General features: G+C 40.9%; 1 protein-coding gene and 1 long non-coding RNA gene across 7 annotated transcripts in view; one reads left to right on the top strand and one right to left on the bottom strand.

The window, feature by feature from the left end:
• The window catches only part of MTMR9 (myotubularin related protein 9), a 116,065-nt gene extending 107,923 nt beyond the window's left edge, over positions 1 to 8,142 (top strand). For 2 of the 5 annotated variants that reach the window (XM_070794402.1, XM_019965807.2), the window contains 2 exons: positions 14 to 165; positions 3,278 to 8,142. In XM_070794402.1, coding sequence (XP_070650503.1) covers positions 14 to 165; positions 3,278 to 3,441 — 316 coding nt within the window. In that variant the 3' untranslated portion in view covers positions 3,442 to 8,142. The other 3 variants (XM_070794403.1, XM_070794404.1, XR_011567991.1) reach the window with 2 other exon arrangements.
• The window catches only part of LOC109562785 (uncharacterized), a 28,977-nt gene that overhangs the window by 920 nt on the left and 12,663 nt on the right, over positions 1 to 15,394 (bottom strand). Inside the window, exons 2-3 of one of the 2 annotated variants that reach the window (XR_011567992.1) lie at positions 10,448 to 10,555; positions 117 to 224 (exon numbers count right to left, since the gene is read on the bottom strand). This is a non-coding gene — a long non-coding RNA (uncharacterized lncRNA). The remainder of the gene's footprint in view (positions 1 to 116; positions 225 to 10,447; positions 10,556 to 15,394) is intronic. The other variant, XR_002181213.2, reaches the window with a different exon arrangement.

Genomic DNA, 15,394 nt, shown 5'->3' with positions numbered 1-15,394 from the left:
CTTTCTTGATCAGATGTAAGTTGAAGCTGCAGCAGAAAACGATGTCCCTGTGGTCCTGGGTCAACCGGCCCAGTGAACTGAGTAAGTTCACCAACCCTCTCTTTGAAGCCAACAACCTTGTCATCTGGCCATCTGTTGCTCCACAGAGTCTTCAGCTGTGGGAGGGTAAGTCATGCATCCTTTGCAAACCCATTATTGATAGTCCAGGATGTTGTCTTGACTGCCTGTGGGTACAAGAGTACGTGTATACTGCTGTTTATATCAGATATTATCTCAAGATAAGAAGGTACATTACTTCTTTTTATTGTGATAAAAACACAAAATTCACCAACGTGATACTTAATTGTACACAGAGATGGTCAAGTATATCACGTTGTTGTGAAACAGTCTCCAGAGCTTTGCTTCGTGTAACTTGACGACTCTGCACCCATTGAACAGCAGCTTCTCAGAGCTCCTGTCCAGCCCCAGGCAGCCACCGCTCTGCTTACTCCTGCTGCCTCACCTAAGTGGAACCATACAGCATTTGTCCTTTTGTGACTGCGTCGTTTCACTGAACGCAATTATTGTGCTCAAGGCTTTCCATGTAGTAGCGTGTGACGGGATTTCCTTTTTAAGGCTGAGTGATTTTTCATTTGTGTATACATTTTGCTTATTCATTCATAGGTAGGACCCTGCTTTTGATGCTGGAACTGCTGGATCATACAGTAATTCTATGGTCAGTGTTTTGAAGAACAACCATACTGTTTTCCGTAACCCTTGTACCATTTTACAACCCCATCAGCAGTGGACAAGGGTTACAGTTTCTTCACATCTTCCTCAATACTTATTTCCTGTTTTTCCCCCATCTTTGACAGGTCATCCTAATGGGGGTGAGGGAAAGTACATTACTTTTTGTGTAAGAAAGTGATAGGTAGTTGGGACAGGAATAAATTGTAAGCTCTTAGGAGATGGTTTCTGTTCCCTTTATCAGCTAGTCTTTAGGACAGATTGTTCTGTTAAATGCTGTTGAAGGGTTAATGAGCTAGTCCATTTTAGTAAGATTCCATAAAATGTACGTAATGTCATCCATCAAGGCAGTAATGCAGATGTCTTGTTTAAGTGGAATAATCCAGACTTGATTTTCATATCTGAAGAAGAGTTTTTACCTGCATTGCTTTCAGATTCCGAAGCTTATCTCCTGAAGTAGAGAATGCAGTCAGTTCAGTCGCTCAGTAGTGTCTGACTCATTGCAACCCCATGGACTGCAGCACGCCAGGCTTCCCTGTCCATCACCAGCTCCTGGCGCTTGCTCAAACTCATGTCCATCGAGTCGGTGATGCCACCCAACCATCTCATCCAACTCTGTTGCCCCTTCTCCTCCTGCCTTCAATCTTTCCCAGCATCAGGGTCTTTTCCAATGAGTCAGTTCTTCGCATACCTTAAATACTAAAGCTTGTTTTTTAAAAAATTACCAAAAACCTATCTAAAATATATTATCTATTCATTACACAAAGGGTATAACATACCATTTAATTTCTTTTTAATCAATTTGAAGGTGGTAAGTACATTTGTAGTCATCTTTATGTAAAACAACAAGGGCACACACACAGGAATGGCAGCTGTTTGGTAAACTCAAGTACCTTCCACATCTGTTATTTTACTGTGGTCTCCTGTGTGAGACTCTCAAGGGCAAGTCTATGTGTGAGGGGGTCTCAGGTTGCTTTCCTTTCTGGGTTTGACACGGAGCCTATTTCTGTCACTCCTCTGGCTGTCAGCTCTCATGGCTTGTTCTGCATGGGATAGCTGTCATTAGCTGCCTCCTCCCGCTCAGCTTAGGCTTCTAATCTTATCGGTCGAGGGGTCCCATGTTCAGCACTGTGGGAAAGTGGCCTCACCCTTAGAGTCTCCTGGGGCTCTGAGCCTCAGCGCAGTGTTTCTCCTTACTTGTGCAGTCAGGCACAGGCGCAGAAGTGACCGCTTAAATGAGAGATAACAGCTGTACTTCTTGTTCAGGAATTCTGAGACCGTTTACCTAATAGCCACTGTCATGTTTAATAACAGAAGTGAGAAACTAGTTATTTGGGAGGAAAGGCAAACTGGAGAGCCAGATGGCTCCTGAAGGACAATTTAACTGGTTTTTACAAATCACTGAAAGTTCAGGGATTAAGTGATAAAAGAAGATTTTTTTATATGGATGTGCTCCTGCTGCTCCATTAAGGACAAGGTTTCCCTGTATGTTTAGTGCCTCCTCAGCTTAGAACTGGATGAAATTCTAAGTTGGATAAAAATATTCTCATGGTAAGTATATAGATTGTAGAAAAACCCCACTGAGGCCTTAAAATGTCTCTCTGCTGTTTATATCTGCACCGAAGTTAACCATTAAAAGTAAGTAATTCCTGTATCGAAGAGCAGGATTTTAAAAATACATGCAATAGAAAAATCAACAAGGTCGGTCTTTAGTCTGTGTTTCTATCTTCCTTCTCTGATAAGAATGTAAGTAGTATTCGGATGCATACAGAAGGAGTCTCTAGGGTGCATGGCAGTTTGGTTTATGGAAAGTGTTCTAATAACTCATAAAATCTTTGTGAACTTACCAGCTACTGGTAAGTTGCTATTGGTACATGCATGCTGCATTCTGGAAGCATTTGTACCTCCTGACTTGAATATTGTTAAGCCATCACTTTGAGCTGATATCAATAACATATATGTATGTACAGGAGAAAATGTCTTTTTATCCATAATAAAAGGATAATTAATGTTATCTGGGGAAAAAAGCAGTTGCCTACAGAATTGGAAGACGGTCTGTTAGAAACAGAGAGGGGGAGAGAGTGCTGAAGTTCCGCCTTTTTAAACAATTTGTGTGGTTCTGCTTTTGCTCTAACTGCCACTTTCCCACTGAAAGTGATTTCACACCTATAGGAGGTCTTACAGGTTCAGATAAAGTTCTGTAATTGTTTAAAAAAAGAATATTTGTATTGTGGAAGTGTGAAGTTTATGGCATTGTAAATGATTAGTTTGTATTCCTGAATATAACCAGAACTGCATTTTGTTCTGTTTCATAATGTTACAGGGGTTTTTGAATAACAAGCATGTACATGGTGACTTCTTGTGCACTCTTCAGCTGTACTCTTTCAGTACCTCAGATTGCTGTGCATTTTAGAGTATAATAAAACACAGATGTGAACTGTGAAAAAAGCAAAGGGTTATAATACATGGGATTATGTATTAACCTCAACAAGTATAATGCTAATCCGTGCTGTGCATCTTTTTCCCTTCTGTTCTTTCGTGGATTCAATAGGTATTTTTTTACGCTGGAACAGATCCTCCAAGTATTTGGATGAAGCATATGAAGAAATGGTTAACATCATAGAATATAACAAGGAATTGCAAGCGAAAGTAAATCTCCTTAGGAGGCAGTTGGCAGAACTGGAGACTGAGGATGGGGTGCAGGAGAGCCCCTGAATCCTACCCACTGCAGCCCTCGCAGGACCGTGCAGACTGGTAGCCCACCTCTGTCTTCTGTGCCCTCAGTTCACCATCACACGTTCAGCCTTGAACGTAAGGCTTTAGAAGTGAGAACCTTCTAATGTAATGGGCTCCTCAATACTTTATGAATGAAACTTACTCTAATTACTCATGTTCCACGTGGCCTGGTGGGGCTCTTCACTCTGGGAGCAGGAAGGAGGTGCTAGTCATTCTATGTGAAACAGGTGACCTATTTAATGCCATTTGTGTTATACACCATTTCATTGTAAGCTTTTCTCTGCCTCTACTTTGCAAACAGTGCTCCAGACCAGTCAAGGATATGACTAATCTCTTTAGAGAATATTTGTTAGTTTAAAAAAGGACCAGACTTTTTAAGCACTCCAAATATAGAAATATTTTTCAAACCTGAAATTGCTGGTAAACCGAGACTTGTGTTTAACATGCTATTTCCAATATCTTTGCCACATAAAATTGCCCTTCTTCTTTTAAAACAGTTTTGGACTGACAAGAGCTGAATTCGTGTCCTCATTCTGGTTTGTCAAGAAAGCAAAAGCTGAATATTTATTCAAGGTAAATTATTTTTACAATGGCAACAGCTAAAGTTCTCTGGTATTTACATTAAGAAGTAGTAAATTTATTTTAACCATAGACACTAAAAGTATGTGCAATTTAGAAATAAAGGAGAAGTTTGTTACTGATAAGGTGTCAGTAGTGTCGAATTGGTTCTTCAGGGTTTTGGTCATACATTTTAAATGTGTCAAATGCTGGATGTAACATTAAACCATCATTTAGAATAGATGTTAATTTGTTATAATTAAGCTACAAATACGGTTACCTTAAACCAGAGATGCACTGCCCTTGTCTGAAGTTCTTACTGCACTGGTTTATGTACAGAAGTGTGTGCTTGATTGTTTTGTTTGTAAATATTCTAAGTTTACTAATACTAAGGTTAAGATTTTCTTACTCCCTTGAGCCTTTTGAAAATTTATCTTGACTCTGCTGGTTTGTCCATTAGGCAAATATAATTTAAGTGGAAGTTTATGAACATGACTCAGGTATGTTTTAAACTTCAGAAGCCACTTTGAAATGTTTTTAGTGTTATAGAAACAGTGATGACTTTATGCTATAGGCTGGTTTTTGCCTGCAACTCTAACAGTTCGTGATCAGGTGCTTGCCATGTACATTTCTACTTTGTGGCACTGCTCGTTTTAACAAATACTTTCAATTGTAGTTTTCCCTTAAAAGGACTGTTGAAGGGTAATCTTTAATATCATTTCAATCCCATCTATATATAACCATTTCATTGTAAAACACACCAAAACTGAACCCAGCTTCAGAGTTATGTATCAAGTTAAAATTTTAGTTCTTCAAAATCAACTCTAACAAAATCTATGGCCACATTCAGAAGCTGCAGAAAGCGGTGAACACTTTCTATCTCCAAAAGAGTTGCCAAGACATCTTTTTCCCCGTTTCCTCAGACTAGGAGCAAAAGGCTAGACAACTAATCTACAGTCGGAGCTTTCCTTTTGGTAAATTTGTCTTTCTCCTCTAAGCTCAGTTTTACTCCTGGCCTGTTTTCTTGATTATAGTTAAGAATCTTGGGGCATTCAAGTCCTCACCTAAAGAAAGGCTAATGAGGGAAGGAGCAAAGATGTACTTTCTTGCTATAGGTATTTGTGTGCTGTGTGAAATGTCTCAGTTAATTTTTTAAAAAAGGAAACACTCTAGCTTGTTTAATGGATCCTCAAAATTGAAGGAGCCTTTTTCTTCTCAGTTAACTGACCCATAAGGAAAACTAGAGAATTTTTAGTGATTTTTTTTTTTTTTTTTTTTAAAGAAGTGACTCTCAGTAGTAATGTTGGTTGGCCATTGGCCATAAGGTTTCTGTGGGTGGAAACATTAGAGGGCTTTTTTTTTAGGCTTGGTCATGGAGAACCTGTATGGCATCAGCTTATACCTGTCTTCCTGATGAACATTTCACATGTGAGCCAGAGTATGATGATAACATAGTGTTTCCATTTCTTTTTCTTTCTCTTACTGAGATAGCAATCATAAGCAGTTTGGACAAGTTTGTGTTTTAGTGTTAATTTATAATTAGGGATTGTCCAAACTATAGTTCTGTTTACAGGGCGTAAAAACAAACTTTTGTATCAATGCACTTTCAAAGGGGTCATCTAATAATGTAAATACTAAGGTTTTCCCAAACTTGAGAATTCTAACAAAGACAAGTGTTTTATCAATATAATTTTGAAGAGGGTTGTTAGTAATACTATTAAATTACTCATCCCTTGGATGAAAAGAATAATTACAGTGGATGTATTAATAAGATACTTACTGAAGGTTAAGTTTGGAGAACTGTCTTTGATAAAGGCGGCTTTAAAAACTTTCATAATGAAGAGAATAGTGGCTCAATTAGTGAGGATGCAGATTGCCCCATACAAGCTTTAAGTGAGGTATAATCATGTTCATGTACATTGTGCATCTTCTGTATTTATTCGTTGTGAAGGCTGGTTTCCATTTTTGGAGTGAAAAAAAAGTAAGTCCCCCACAAAGAATATTTTAATACAAAGGACTGCTGCAATACAGTGATCTTTAGATTTAAATTAATAATTTTTTTTTAATCAGAAGAAACAATTTGGTTATATCAAAATGCTGAAACTTTTTGGGTGGTTTAAGACTTGTCAGTAATTGTTTCGAATTTTTTGTTTTGATTTTATTAAATGGGAAGAAAATAAGCAGAAATTATAAAACCCAATAGAAATAAGATAATTTTATAGCTTGTTTTAAACCTAAGAAAAATTAGGTCTTTGAAGCAAGATTTTAAAGTGATTTTGGGGAAAACTTTGGAAGACAATAATCATTTAAGATACATACTTACTTTTGTATGTATCTTATTTTAAAACTTTTCTTTGAACTCCACAGCATGATTTTGTAGAGGTGATAGATAAGTCACTGCTTTTCATTTTAAAGGATAAAATTAAGTGAGATTTTAGTCTTTGATTCAGTCCTTCTTAAGTTAAAAAAAAATTAGTATCATGGAAAAGATCTGACCAGTAATTGTCACTTGAAGCCGAAAAACAAGAGGGACCTTGTGCTGCATTACAAAGAAAACCACTTAAAGATGTGACTCTTGCAGTTGTTGGGTTTCAAGGGTAGCTGCTTTAAGGGTCAGTCCTAGCTAGGGCATCGGGTTCACTTACTGTCAGACCTGCACCTGAGACACAGTTTTGGTGTCTACCCATATCCAGATTTTATGAATTAAGATGATACAAGTCTATTATGAGCACCTTAATCACAGAGGTATTTCCTGGACCAAAAAAAATGGGCAATATTTGGAATCGTTAATCCTCTGTTCTGGAAGCTTTGAAATTTTCCAGAGAATGAAGTCATTCAGTCCATCTGATCCAGGTTATCCTATACCTCAGGACAACATAGATGAATCATTTCTTATTCTTAAACATGACACAGACTCCACCCACCCACCCCCACCCCCAGAGCATGTACACTAAGTTATTATAAGTAGTATTTTTGTGTAATTCACCATCTCAACAAAAAACTGTAAAAGACTGGTTGCTACACTCATATTTCGTCTCAGGTAGTAGGAAATGGTTATTTTCTAATTTTTGGTTTCTTAAATAAAAACAACTTCTTTTTTCACTAGTCCTTACAGTCTGCCATCCACAGCATTTTCTTCCTTTCAACTAGAAGCCCAAAAGAGACCTTCTGAAACTCTATGCTAGGTTTTAGAAAGTCTGAACTTGTTATCTAAATCCCCTCAAAAAAAACAAAACAAAAACTAATGTCCTATAATTGAACCACAGTGCAGAACTGTCATTGGTGTTTAATTAATGAAAGATAACAGGACTCAGTGTGGACACTACATTGTCCTGGAAAATGGTTCCTGATGAGAGCTCACTGTCTTCTAGAGCAGTTCTCTTTAACCGTCTGTGAGTATACATATTATATGTGTGATTTCTGATAAAAAGTTGTGTAACACTGCCTGCCTGTCAGCCCAAGACATTTGCTTCAGTTTTCCAAATGCACATATTTTTAGAGAGGTGGTTTATTCTATACAAATACTCCTCGCGTTCTCTTGTTTAGAATCCTTATAGATATATTACCATCTACACTGAAAATCTTGTACTTGCACAAATTATTTAAAAAAATAATAACAGTATGTATTTCTTCAATAACCAGGTACTTGAAGTTTACTCTTGATATATTTGAATGTGACTGTTGGATTTAAGTGCACTATTACTCATGTCTTAGACAATAAAAATTGCACTGTATGGAAAATGTATCTATAATGTACGCTTTGCAAAAACCTCAGAGTGCTGTAATGTACAGGTGTCTACATGGTGAACCTGTCTGCGTCTAGGAGAAAATGATGAACTTTCGCTAAGTCTGTGTAACATTTTAGTATAATCTGTAATGTTCCCTTAAGTGGTAAGTTCACGTATGTCCTGGAATCATTTCTCTTGAATTGGCTGCTCTGTCAAGCTTGGTTTACGGAATCAAAAAACAGTCTTGTTGAACATGGTACAGTTATTTTTAGTGTGTAAGATTTGTGTGTTAAGATCCCCCTCTGCCTAAGAGGACTGTTGCACAAATGCTAGTGTTAAATATCCATAGACAATGGTAATAAAATTTGAATACATTCAAATGCAAGAAATTAAATCTATAGGCTGACTTTTCCCAAAATGTTTATAAAGGTTTTTGCAGTGTCTTAATTAAAATTGCTATATACATGGGTAGCTCAGATGGTAAAGAATCTGCCTGAAATGCAGGAGACCTGGGTTCGATTCCTGGGTGGGGAACATCCCCTGGAGAAGGGAATGGCAGCCCACTCCAGTATTCTTGCCTGGAGAATCCCAAAGACAGAGGAACCTGGCGGGCTACAGTCCCTGGGGTTGCAAAGAGCTGGTCACAACTGAGTGACTAGCACTTGACACTTGATATGTTTTTGGACTTTATGTTTTGAAAACATTCACATCAGTAGAAAAGTTGCAAATAGTGCAGTGATCTCCCACATACTGTTCACCCAGGTGGAATACTTTATAAATCAACATGGGCTTGAACACCCTTGAGTATGTGTGTGTGTGTGTGTGAGAGAGAGAGAGAGTGTGTGTGTAGCATCACTGTTGTTTTGGTGAAACATCTGCAGATATGTGCAGACATCATGACCTTTCCACCTAAACTTCACAGGTATCTCCTAAGAAGGAGGAGTAGATATTGAAAATACTGTTTATTCAGTATGTAGTGAAAAGAAATTCCATGAAAGGCACTCAATTATGGTGAATTAGCAAAATGAAAATTACACATATCACCTCACACCAGTCAAAATAGCGATTATAAAAAAGGCTGCTGCTGCTGCTAAGTCGCTTCAGTCGTGTTTGACTCTGTGTGACCCTATAGACGGCAGCCCACCAGGCTCCCCCCGTTCCTGGGATTCTCCAGGCAAGAACACTGGAGTGGGTTGCCGTTTCCTTCTCCAATGCATGAAAGTGAAAAGTGAAAGTGAAGTCACTCAGTCGTGCCCGACTCTTAGCAACCCCTTGGATTGCAGCCCAACAGGCTTCTCTGTCCATGGGATTTTCCAAGCAAGAGTACTGGAGTGGGGTGCCACTGCCTTCTCTGTAAAAAGGCTGCTGACAGTAAATGGTATAGTGGGGAGCTTGGGAAAAGGGAACCCTCCTATAATGCTGGTGGGATGTAATTGGTAACAAACACTATAGAGAACATTATGAAAGTGTGTCTAAATGGTGAAAATAGAGCTCTCATATGATCAGACAGGCACATTCCTAAGAGAATAAGAGGAGAAAATAAGAATTCAAAAACAAATGCACCCAAGCATGCACTGCAGCACTATTTACAGTACCCAAACACAAAAGCAAACCAAATGTCTGTCGACAAATGAATGGATAAGGAAGTGACACATTTCCACAGTATAATAGGATTCTGCCATGAAAAAGAAATAATGCCATTTGTAGTAACCTATGAATTGGGAGACAATATGGGATACAGTACTAAGGTAAGTCAGAAAAAGACAAACATCATATATCAGTTGTATGTGAAATGGAAAAATTGATACCAATCCACTAATTTATGAAAGTGAAAGAGATGCACAGACTTAGAAAACAAGCGCATGGTTACCAAGGGGGAAGGCAAGATGGGATTCATCAGGAGGTTGGGAGTGATGTATCACACTGATATATAAGACTGTCAACAAGGAACCAACAGCTACATAGGAAAGCGGGTAACAGAACACTGTGTAACACCTTACATGTGAAAAGAGGGCAACAGTTGAACAGATATGTATATGTGTACAACTAAATGAGATCCTGTATACCTACAACCTCCACAACAATAAACCAAATGTACTACAAGAAATATAAAAACTAAAAAAAAAAAAAAAGTAATAAGACATAAGCTGACAGTGGTTCCAGCTGGTATATTCAACCTAAGGTAGAGTCAGATAGTCAAACTGACCCTAAGGCTTCATTAGCATAGTACCAGAGTGGAGCATGAAGAAGTGCTGCCATCTTGTGGCTGTTTCCAACACCCGGAACCTAAAGCCCATTCCTAGACTGTAAATGATACCTGCTGTCAAACAATTTTCATACAACTAATCAAAAATAATTTTTTGCAAAAGGAAAAGACTTGGAAAACTAATTACAACTGGTAAATGCTAGTTTCCTTGTTAACAGTTTAAAACGTCCATGAAACATGCTCAATATCGTGAATCCATACACAGGAAAATTTAATTTGAAAAGGAATAAACCGGTTCCATATGAAGAGCCATCATCAGAAAGTCAATACAAAAAAAAAAAAAAGAGGAAAGAATAAATGGTGGAGAGGCTGTGGAGAAAAAAGGGAACTAATTTACGGGGCAGCTGGGAGGTAACAACTAGTATGAAGAACAGTAGAGAAGTGCCCTGAAAAGCTGACAATTTTCAGCCACAGGGTGATTGGGCAGGCTCACCTCTTAAGAGTGTCCTGGGAGAAACCCAAACAGCACCGTGGACAACAGAGAACACGTGGCAGCACACACAGTGTCCACGGACAGGCGAGTCCAGAGGCAGGAAGTGACCTGTGAACAACCGAAGATGACGCAGCCATGAAGAAGGAGAGAATGCCACCAGCAGGAACACAGTTATACCCACAGCTACTCATGTGATGTGAAGTCAGTCAGTTCAGTCACTCAGTCGTGTCCGACTCTTTTTGACCATGAATCGCAGCACGCCAGGCCTCCCTGTCCATCACCAACTCCCGGAGTTTATCCAAACTCATGTCCATCGAGTCAGTGATGCCATCCAGCCATCTCATCCTCTGTCGTCCCCTTCTCCTCCTGCCTTCAATCTTCAGTCAGGGTCTTTTCCAGTGAGTCAGCTCTTTGCATCAGGTGGCCAAAGTATTGGAGTTTCAGCTTCAGCATCAGTCCTTCCCATGAATATTCAGGCCTGATTTCCTTTAGGATCGACTAGTTGGATATCCTTGCAGTGCAAGGGACTCTCAAGAGTCTTCTTCAACACCACAGTTCAAAAGCATCAGTTCTTCGGTGCTCAGCTTTCTTTACCGTCCAACTCTCACATCCATACATGACCACTGGAAAAACCATAGCTTTGACTAGATGGACCTTTGTTGGCAAAGTAATGTCTCTGCTTTTGAATATGCTGTCTAGGTTGGTCATAACTTTCCTTCCAAGGAGTAAGCATCTTTTTATTTCAAGCATCTTTTTATTTTTATTTTCATTTTTATTTCATGGCTCCAGTCACCATATGCAGTGATTTGGGAGCCCAAGAAAATAAAGTCTGCCACTATTTCCACTGTTTCCCCATCTATTTGCCATGAAGGGATGGGACCAGATGCCATGGTCTTCGTTTTCTGAATGTCGAGTTTTAAACCAACTTTTTCAGTCTCCTCTTTCACTTTCATCAAGAGGCTCTTTAGTTCTTTGCTTTCTGACATAAGAGTGGTGTCATCTGAATATCTGAGGTTATTGATATTTCTCCTGGCAGTCTTAATTCCAGCTTGTGCTTCATCCAGCCTGGCATTTCTCATGATGTACTCTGCTGCTGCTGCTGCTGCTGCTGCTGCTAAGTCCCTTCAGTTGTGTCTGACTCTGTGCGACCCCATAGACGGCAGCCCACCAGGCTCCCCCGTCTCTGGGATTCTCCAGGCAAGAACACTGGAGTGGGTTGCCATTTCCTTCTCCAATGCATAAAAATGAAAAGTGAAAGTGAAGTCACTCAGTCGTGCCCGACTCTTAGCGACCCCATGGACTGCAGCCTACCAGGCTCCTACATCCATGGGATTTTCCAGGCAAGAGTACTGATGTACTCTGCATATAAGTTAAATAAGCAGGGTGACAGCCTTAATGTACTCCTTTCTCTATTTGGAACCAGTCTGTTGTTCCATGTCCAGTTCTAACTGTTGCTTCCTGACCTGCATACAAATTTCTCAAGAGGTAGGTCAGGTGGTCTGGTATTCCCATCTCTTATTTTCCAGTTTGTTGTGATCCACACAGTCAAAGGCTTTAGCATAGTCAATAAAGCAAAAGTAGATGTTTTTCTGGAACTCTTTTGCTTTTTCGATGATCCAGTGGATGTTGGCAATTCTCTGGTTCCTCTGCCTTTTCTAAAACCAGCATGAACATCAGGAAGTTCACGGTTCATGTATTGCTGAAGCCTGGCTTGGAGAATTTTGGGCATTACTTTACTAGTGTGTGAGATGAGTGCAATTGAGCGGTAGTTTGAGCATTCTTTGGCATTGCCTTTGGGATTGGAATGAAAACTGACCTTTTCCAGTGAAGTCAGTCAAAATCAAAGAACAATATCATAAGCTATCCCATGAATCTGAAATGCACATCGTCAATACATGCAGGAAATGACAGACACAGAAACAGAAAAACTTCTGATTAATAAAGGAGAATGAAGGGGCCGAGGGGTCCACCATGCAGGTTGAGATGAAGAAACAAACCATGACATATACTGTAGATAATCAACCAGGACCTACGGACACAAAGCTAATTCTGACAAGACTCAGCAATAACATACTTGAGAAAAGAATCAGTGAGTAGTTCAGCAGCTGTCTCGTGGAACTGTGAAATTGAGAAAGACTCTGGAGTCCCACAGTACCATATACCAATGTTACTCCAACTCTGGGTGGGGGGGGTGGAGGCATAAAACAGAGGAACGAGACCCACACATTTGGTGTTCAGTCTGGCACATTACACCATCCTTCACAATCCCAAAACATGACTTCCAGAAGCTCTGACTGCTTTAGAAACCAGAGCCAGGGATGAAGAAATCCTTCTGCCTTCTAGCCCTATGGCCCAACAACAACCTGAACAATACTGATTCTCAGAACTTAATATTCATGAGGGCTACTGAGCCTGAAATAATACCTGTCTTCCCAACATTTCAAGGGATTAGTCATGGAAAAGAATTACAAACAGGGGAAAGTAGGAAGAAGAAATGATCACCAGGCAACTGCCACTCCCACCATTTAAAGAAACAAACCAAAAAAAAAAAAAAAAAAAAAACCACCTAAAATGATGTTCAGGATGGCAATTTATTAGAGACATTCAAAGCAAACTGGGAGGAGGGGTCAGAGGCCCCACTGAAACAGCCATCATCAGAACATCAACAAAGGTGAAAAGCTGAGAGAGGTGAAGGGAGAGGGGACCCTCCCAGGGTGTAGTGGGGAAGACAGTGGGATGCAGCGGCCTTTAAAAGAAATTCAGACAATGAGCTACCGTGTGATCGGGCAGTCCCCCTCTTCAGAATGTATGGTTTGAAAACAAGAATTCCAGAGGACCTGTGCACTGCAGCAGACACCACAGCAGTATTTATAATATCCCAAAATTGGAAGCAAACCAGATGGGCATGGCCAGATGAATGGAGACAGAAGTGATGCACACACAAGAGGGAATCTGTTGTGGTGGAGGAAAGGAAGGACATCATGCTATCCACAGGAACTTCTGTACCTAACAATGACCTCAGGGAGGTCAGCAAGACGAACACTGACAGCACACTATCACTTACAGGTGAAATGGAGAGACGTCCACACCCACCAACGACTGTGTTCCAAAAGTGAAAGTGACGCACAGACTTAGAACACAAAACGGATGGTTGTCAACAATGGAAAAGGGGGGCTGCGGACATGGAGGAGACAGCGGGGAGAGACTCATAGCCACTAATACAGAGAAAACAGGGCCCTCCTGCAGAGCAAGGGTGGTGAGCCAGGCACTCTGGGATAACCTACACGGCCAGAGAGCCAAGAAGAAGAGACATGTAGGTGGAGGTGGGGGAAGATGCTGTACACCTGCAGCCGACGGAGCACTGGAAACAAATGTCCCATCACAAGAACTGTGTGTTCCACGTGAAAAAATGAGACACAAGTTCCTGGGGGGCAGACCCACCTCTAGGGGCATATTTGCAGAAACCCAGTTTTCAAAGAGACAAATGACCCACGTGGACCGCGAGCACCACTTACGACAGAGGACGTGGCAGCACACGGAGCGTCCATGGAGAGATGAATGCAGAAAGAAGCCGTCTAGGAAGATGATGGAGGATGACAGCCATGCAAAAGAATGAGAGCGTGCCCTCAATAGGAACATCGCTAAATCCAGAGAATCCCACTGAGTGAAATCAGTCAGATCAGAAAGAACAGTGTCAGAAGCAATCCATGTATCTAAAAATGCACACGTGAACTGGTTCAGGAAAGAAGCAGTAAACGGACTGAGCCACAGAAAAACAAGCTTCTGTTTCCCAGCAGAGAGTGAAGCGGGCCAGGAATAAACTAGGATGTTGAGATGAACAGTATCAAACTACCACACGTATAGTAGCTAATAGACAAGCACTATCCCAGGGAAAGAAGAGCCTAGTGGGCTGCCGTCTATGGGGTCGCACAGAGTCGGACACGACTGAAGCAACTTAGCAGCAGTAGCAGTAGCAGTAGGCACGTCTGGCCAGTTCTCTCAACACTCGGTAATGACCGACATGAGAACAGAGTCGAAAGATGAGTTGCTGTCTCTGTATGTGAAACAGATAAGGACTCTGGACACACAATATTGTACCAAGGCCTCTCCCATCCTAGATAAAAAGTCACTGAATGAAACAGACCAAACGAGACCCAAGCATTTGGTGTTTCTTATGGCACACTCCACCCTCGTTCACAATGCCTAAACAGGACTTCCACTAAAGCTCTGGCTGCAGAAACCAGAGTTGGGCATCAAGAATTCCTCGCACCTTCTAGCCACATGTCCCAACAACAACCTGAAACTGTGGCTTCAGGGCAGCATCATATTCACAAGCACTCCTGGCCTTGAAATCGTGCCTGTCCTCCAAAAATTTAAAGGGGCAAGTCATGGAAAATAGTTAAAACAAGGAAATTGGTATGCAGGACTGTGCTGAAGAGTTAAAAAAAGAGCCAGGATACAGGGGGTTTGCAACAATAACTAGGTGAAGTGAATTGAAAGTCACTCAGTCACGTCTGACTCTTTGTGACCCCTTGGAACCATATACTCCAAGGAATTTTCCAAGCCAGAATACCTGAGTGGGTAGCCTTTCCCTTCTGCAGGGGATCTTCCTAACCTAGGTATCAAATCCTCCCACATTGCAGGCAGATTCTTTACTAGCTGAGCCATCAGAGAAGCCCAAGAATACTGGAGTGAGTAGCCTATCCCTTCTCCAGCAGATCTTCCTGACCCAGGAATTGAACCAGGGTCTCCTGCACTGCAGGCAGATTCTTTACCAACTGAGCTATCAGGGAAGCCTAAAAGTGAAAGTGAAAGTCACTCCGTCGTGTCCAGCTCTCTGTGACCCCATGGACTATCCGGCCGATGAAATTCTCCAGGCCAGAATACTGGAGTGGATAGCCGTTCCCTTCTGCAGAGGATCCAACCCAGGGAGTGAACCCAGGTGTC

The sequence above is a fragment of the Bos indicus genome, chromosome 8, assembly GCF_029378745.1.
Source record: "Bos indicus isolate NIAB-ARS_2022 breed Sahiwal x Tharparkar chromosome 8, NIAB-ARS_B.indTharparkar_mat_pri_1.0, whole genome shotgun sequence".
Taxonomy (NCBI): domain Eukaryota; kingdom Metazoa; phylum Chordata; class Mammalia; order Artiodactyla; family Bovidae; genus Bos; species Bos indicus.
This window is presented reverse-complemented; position numbering and strand designations above follow the sequence as displayed.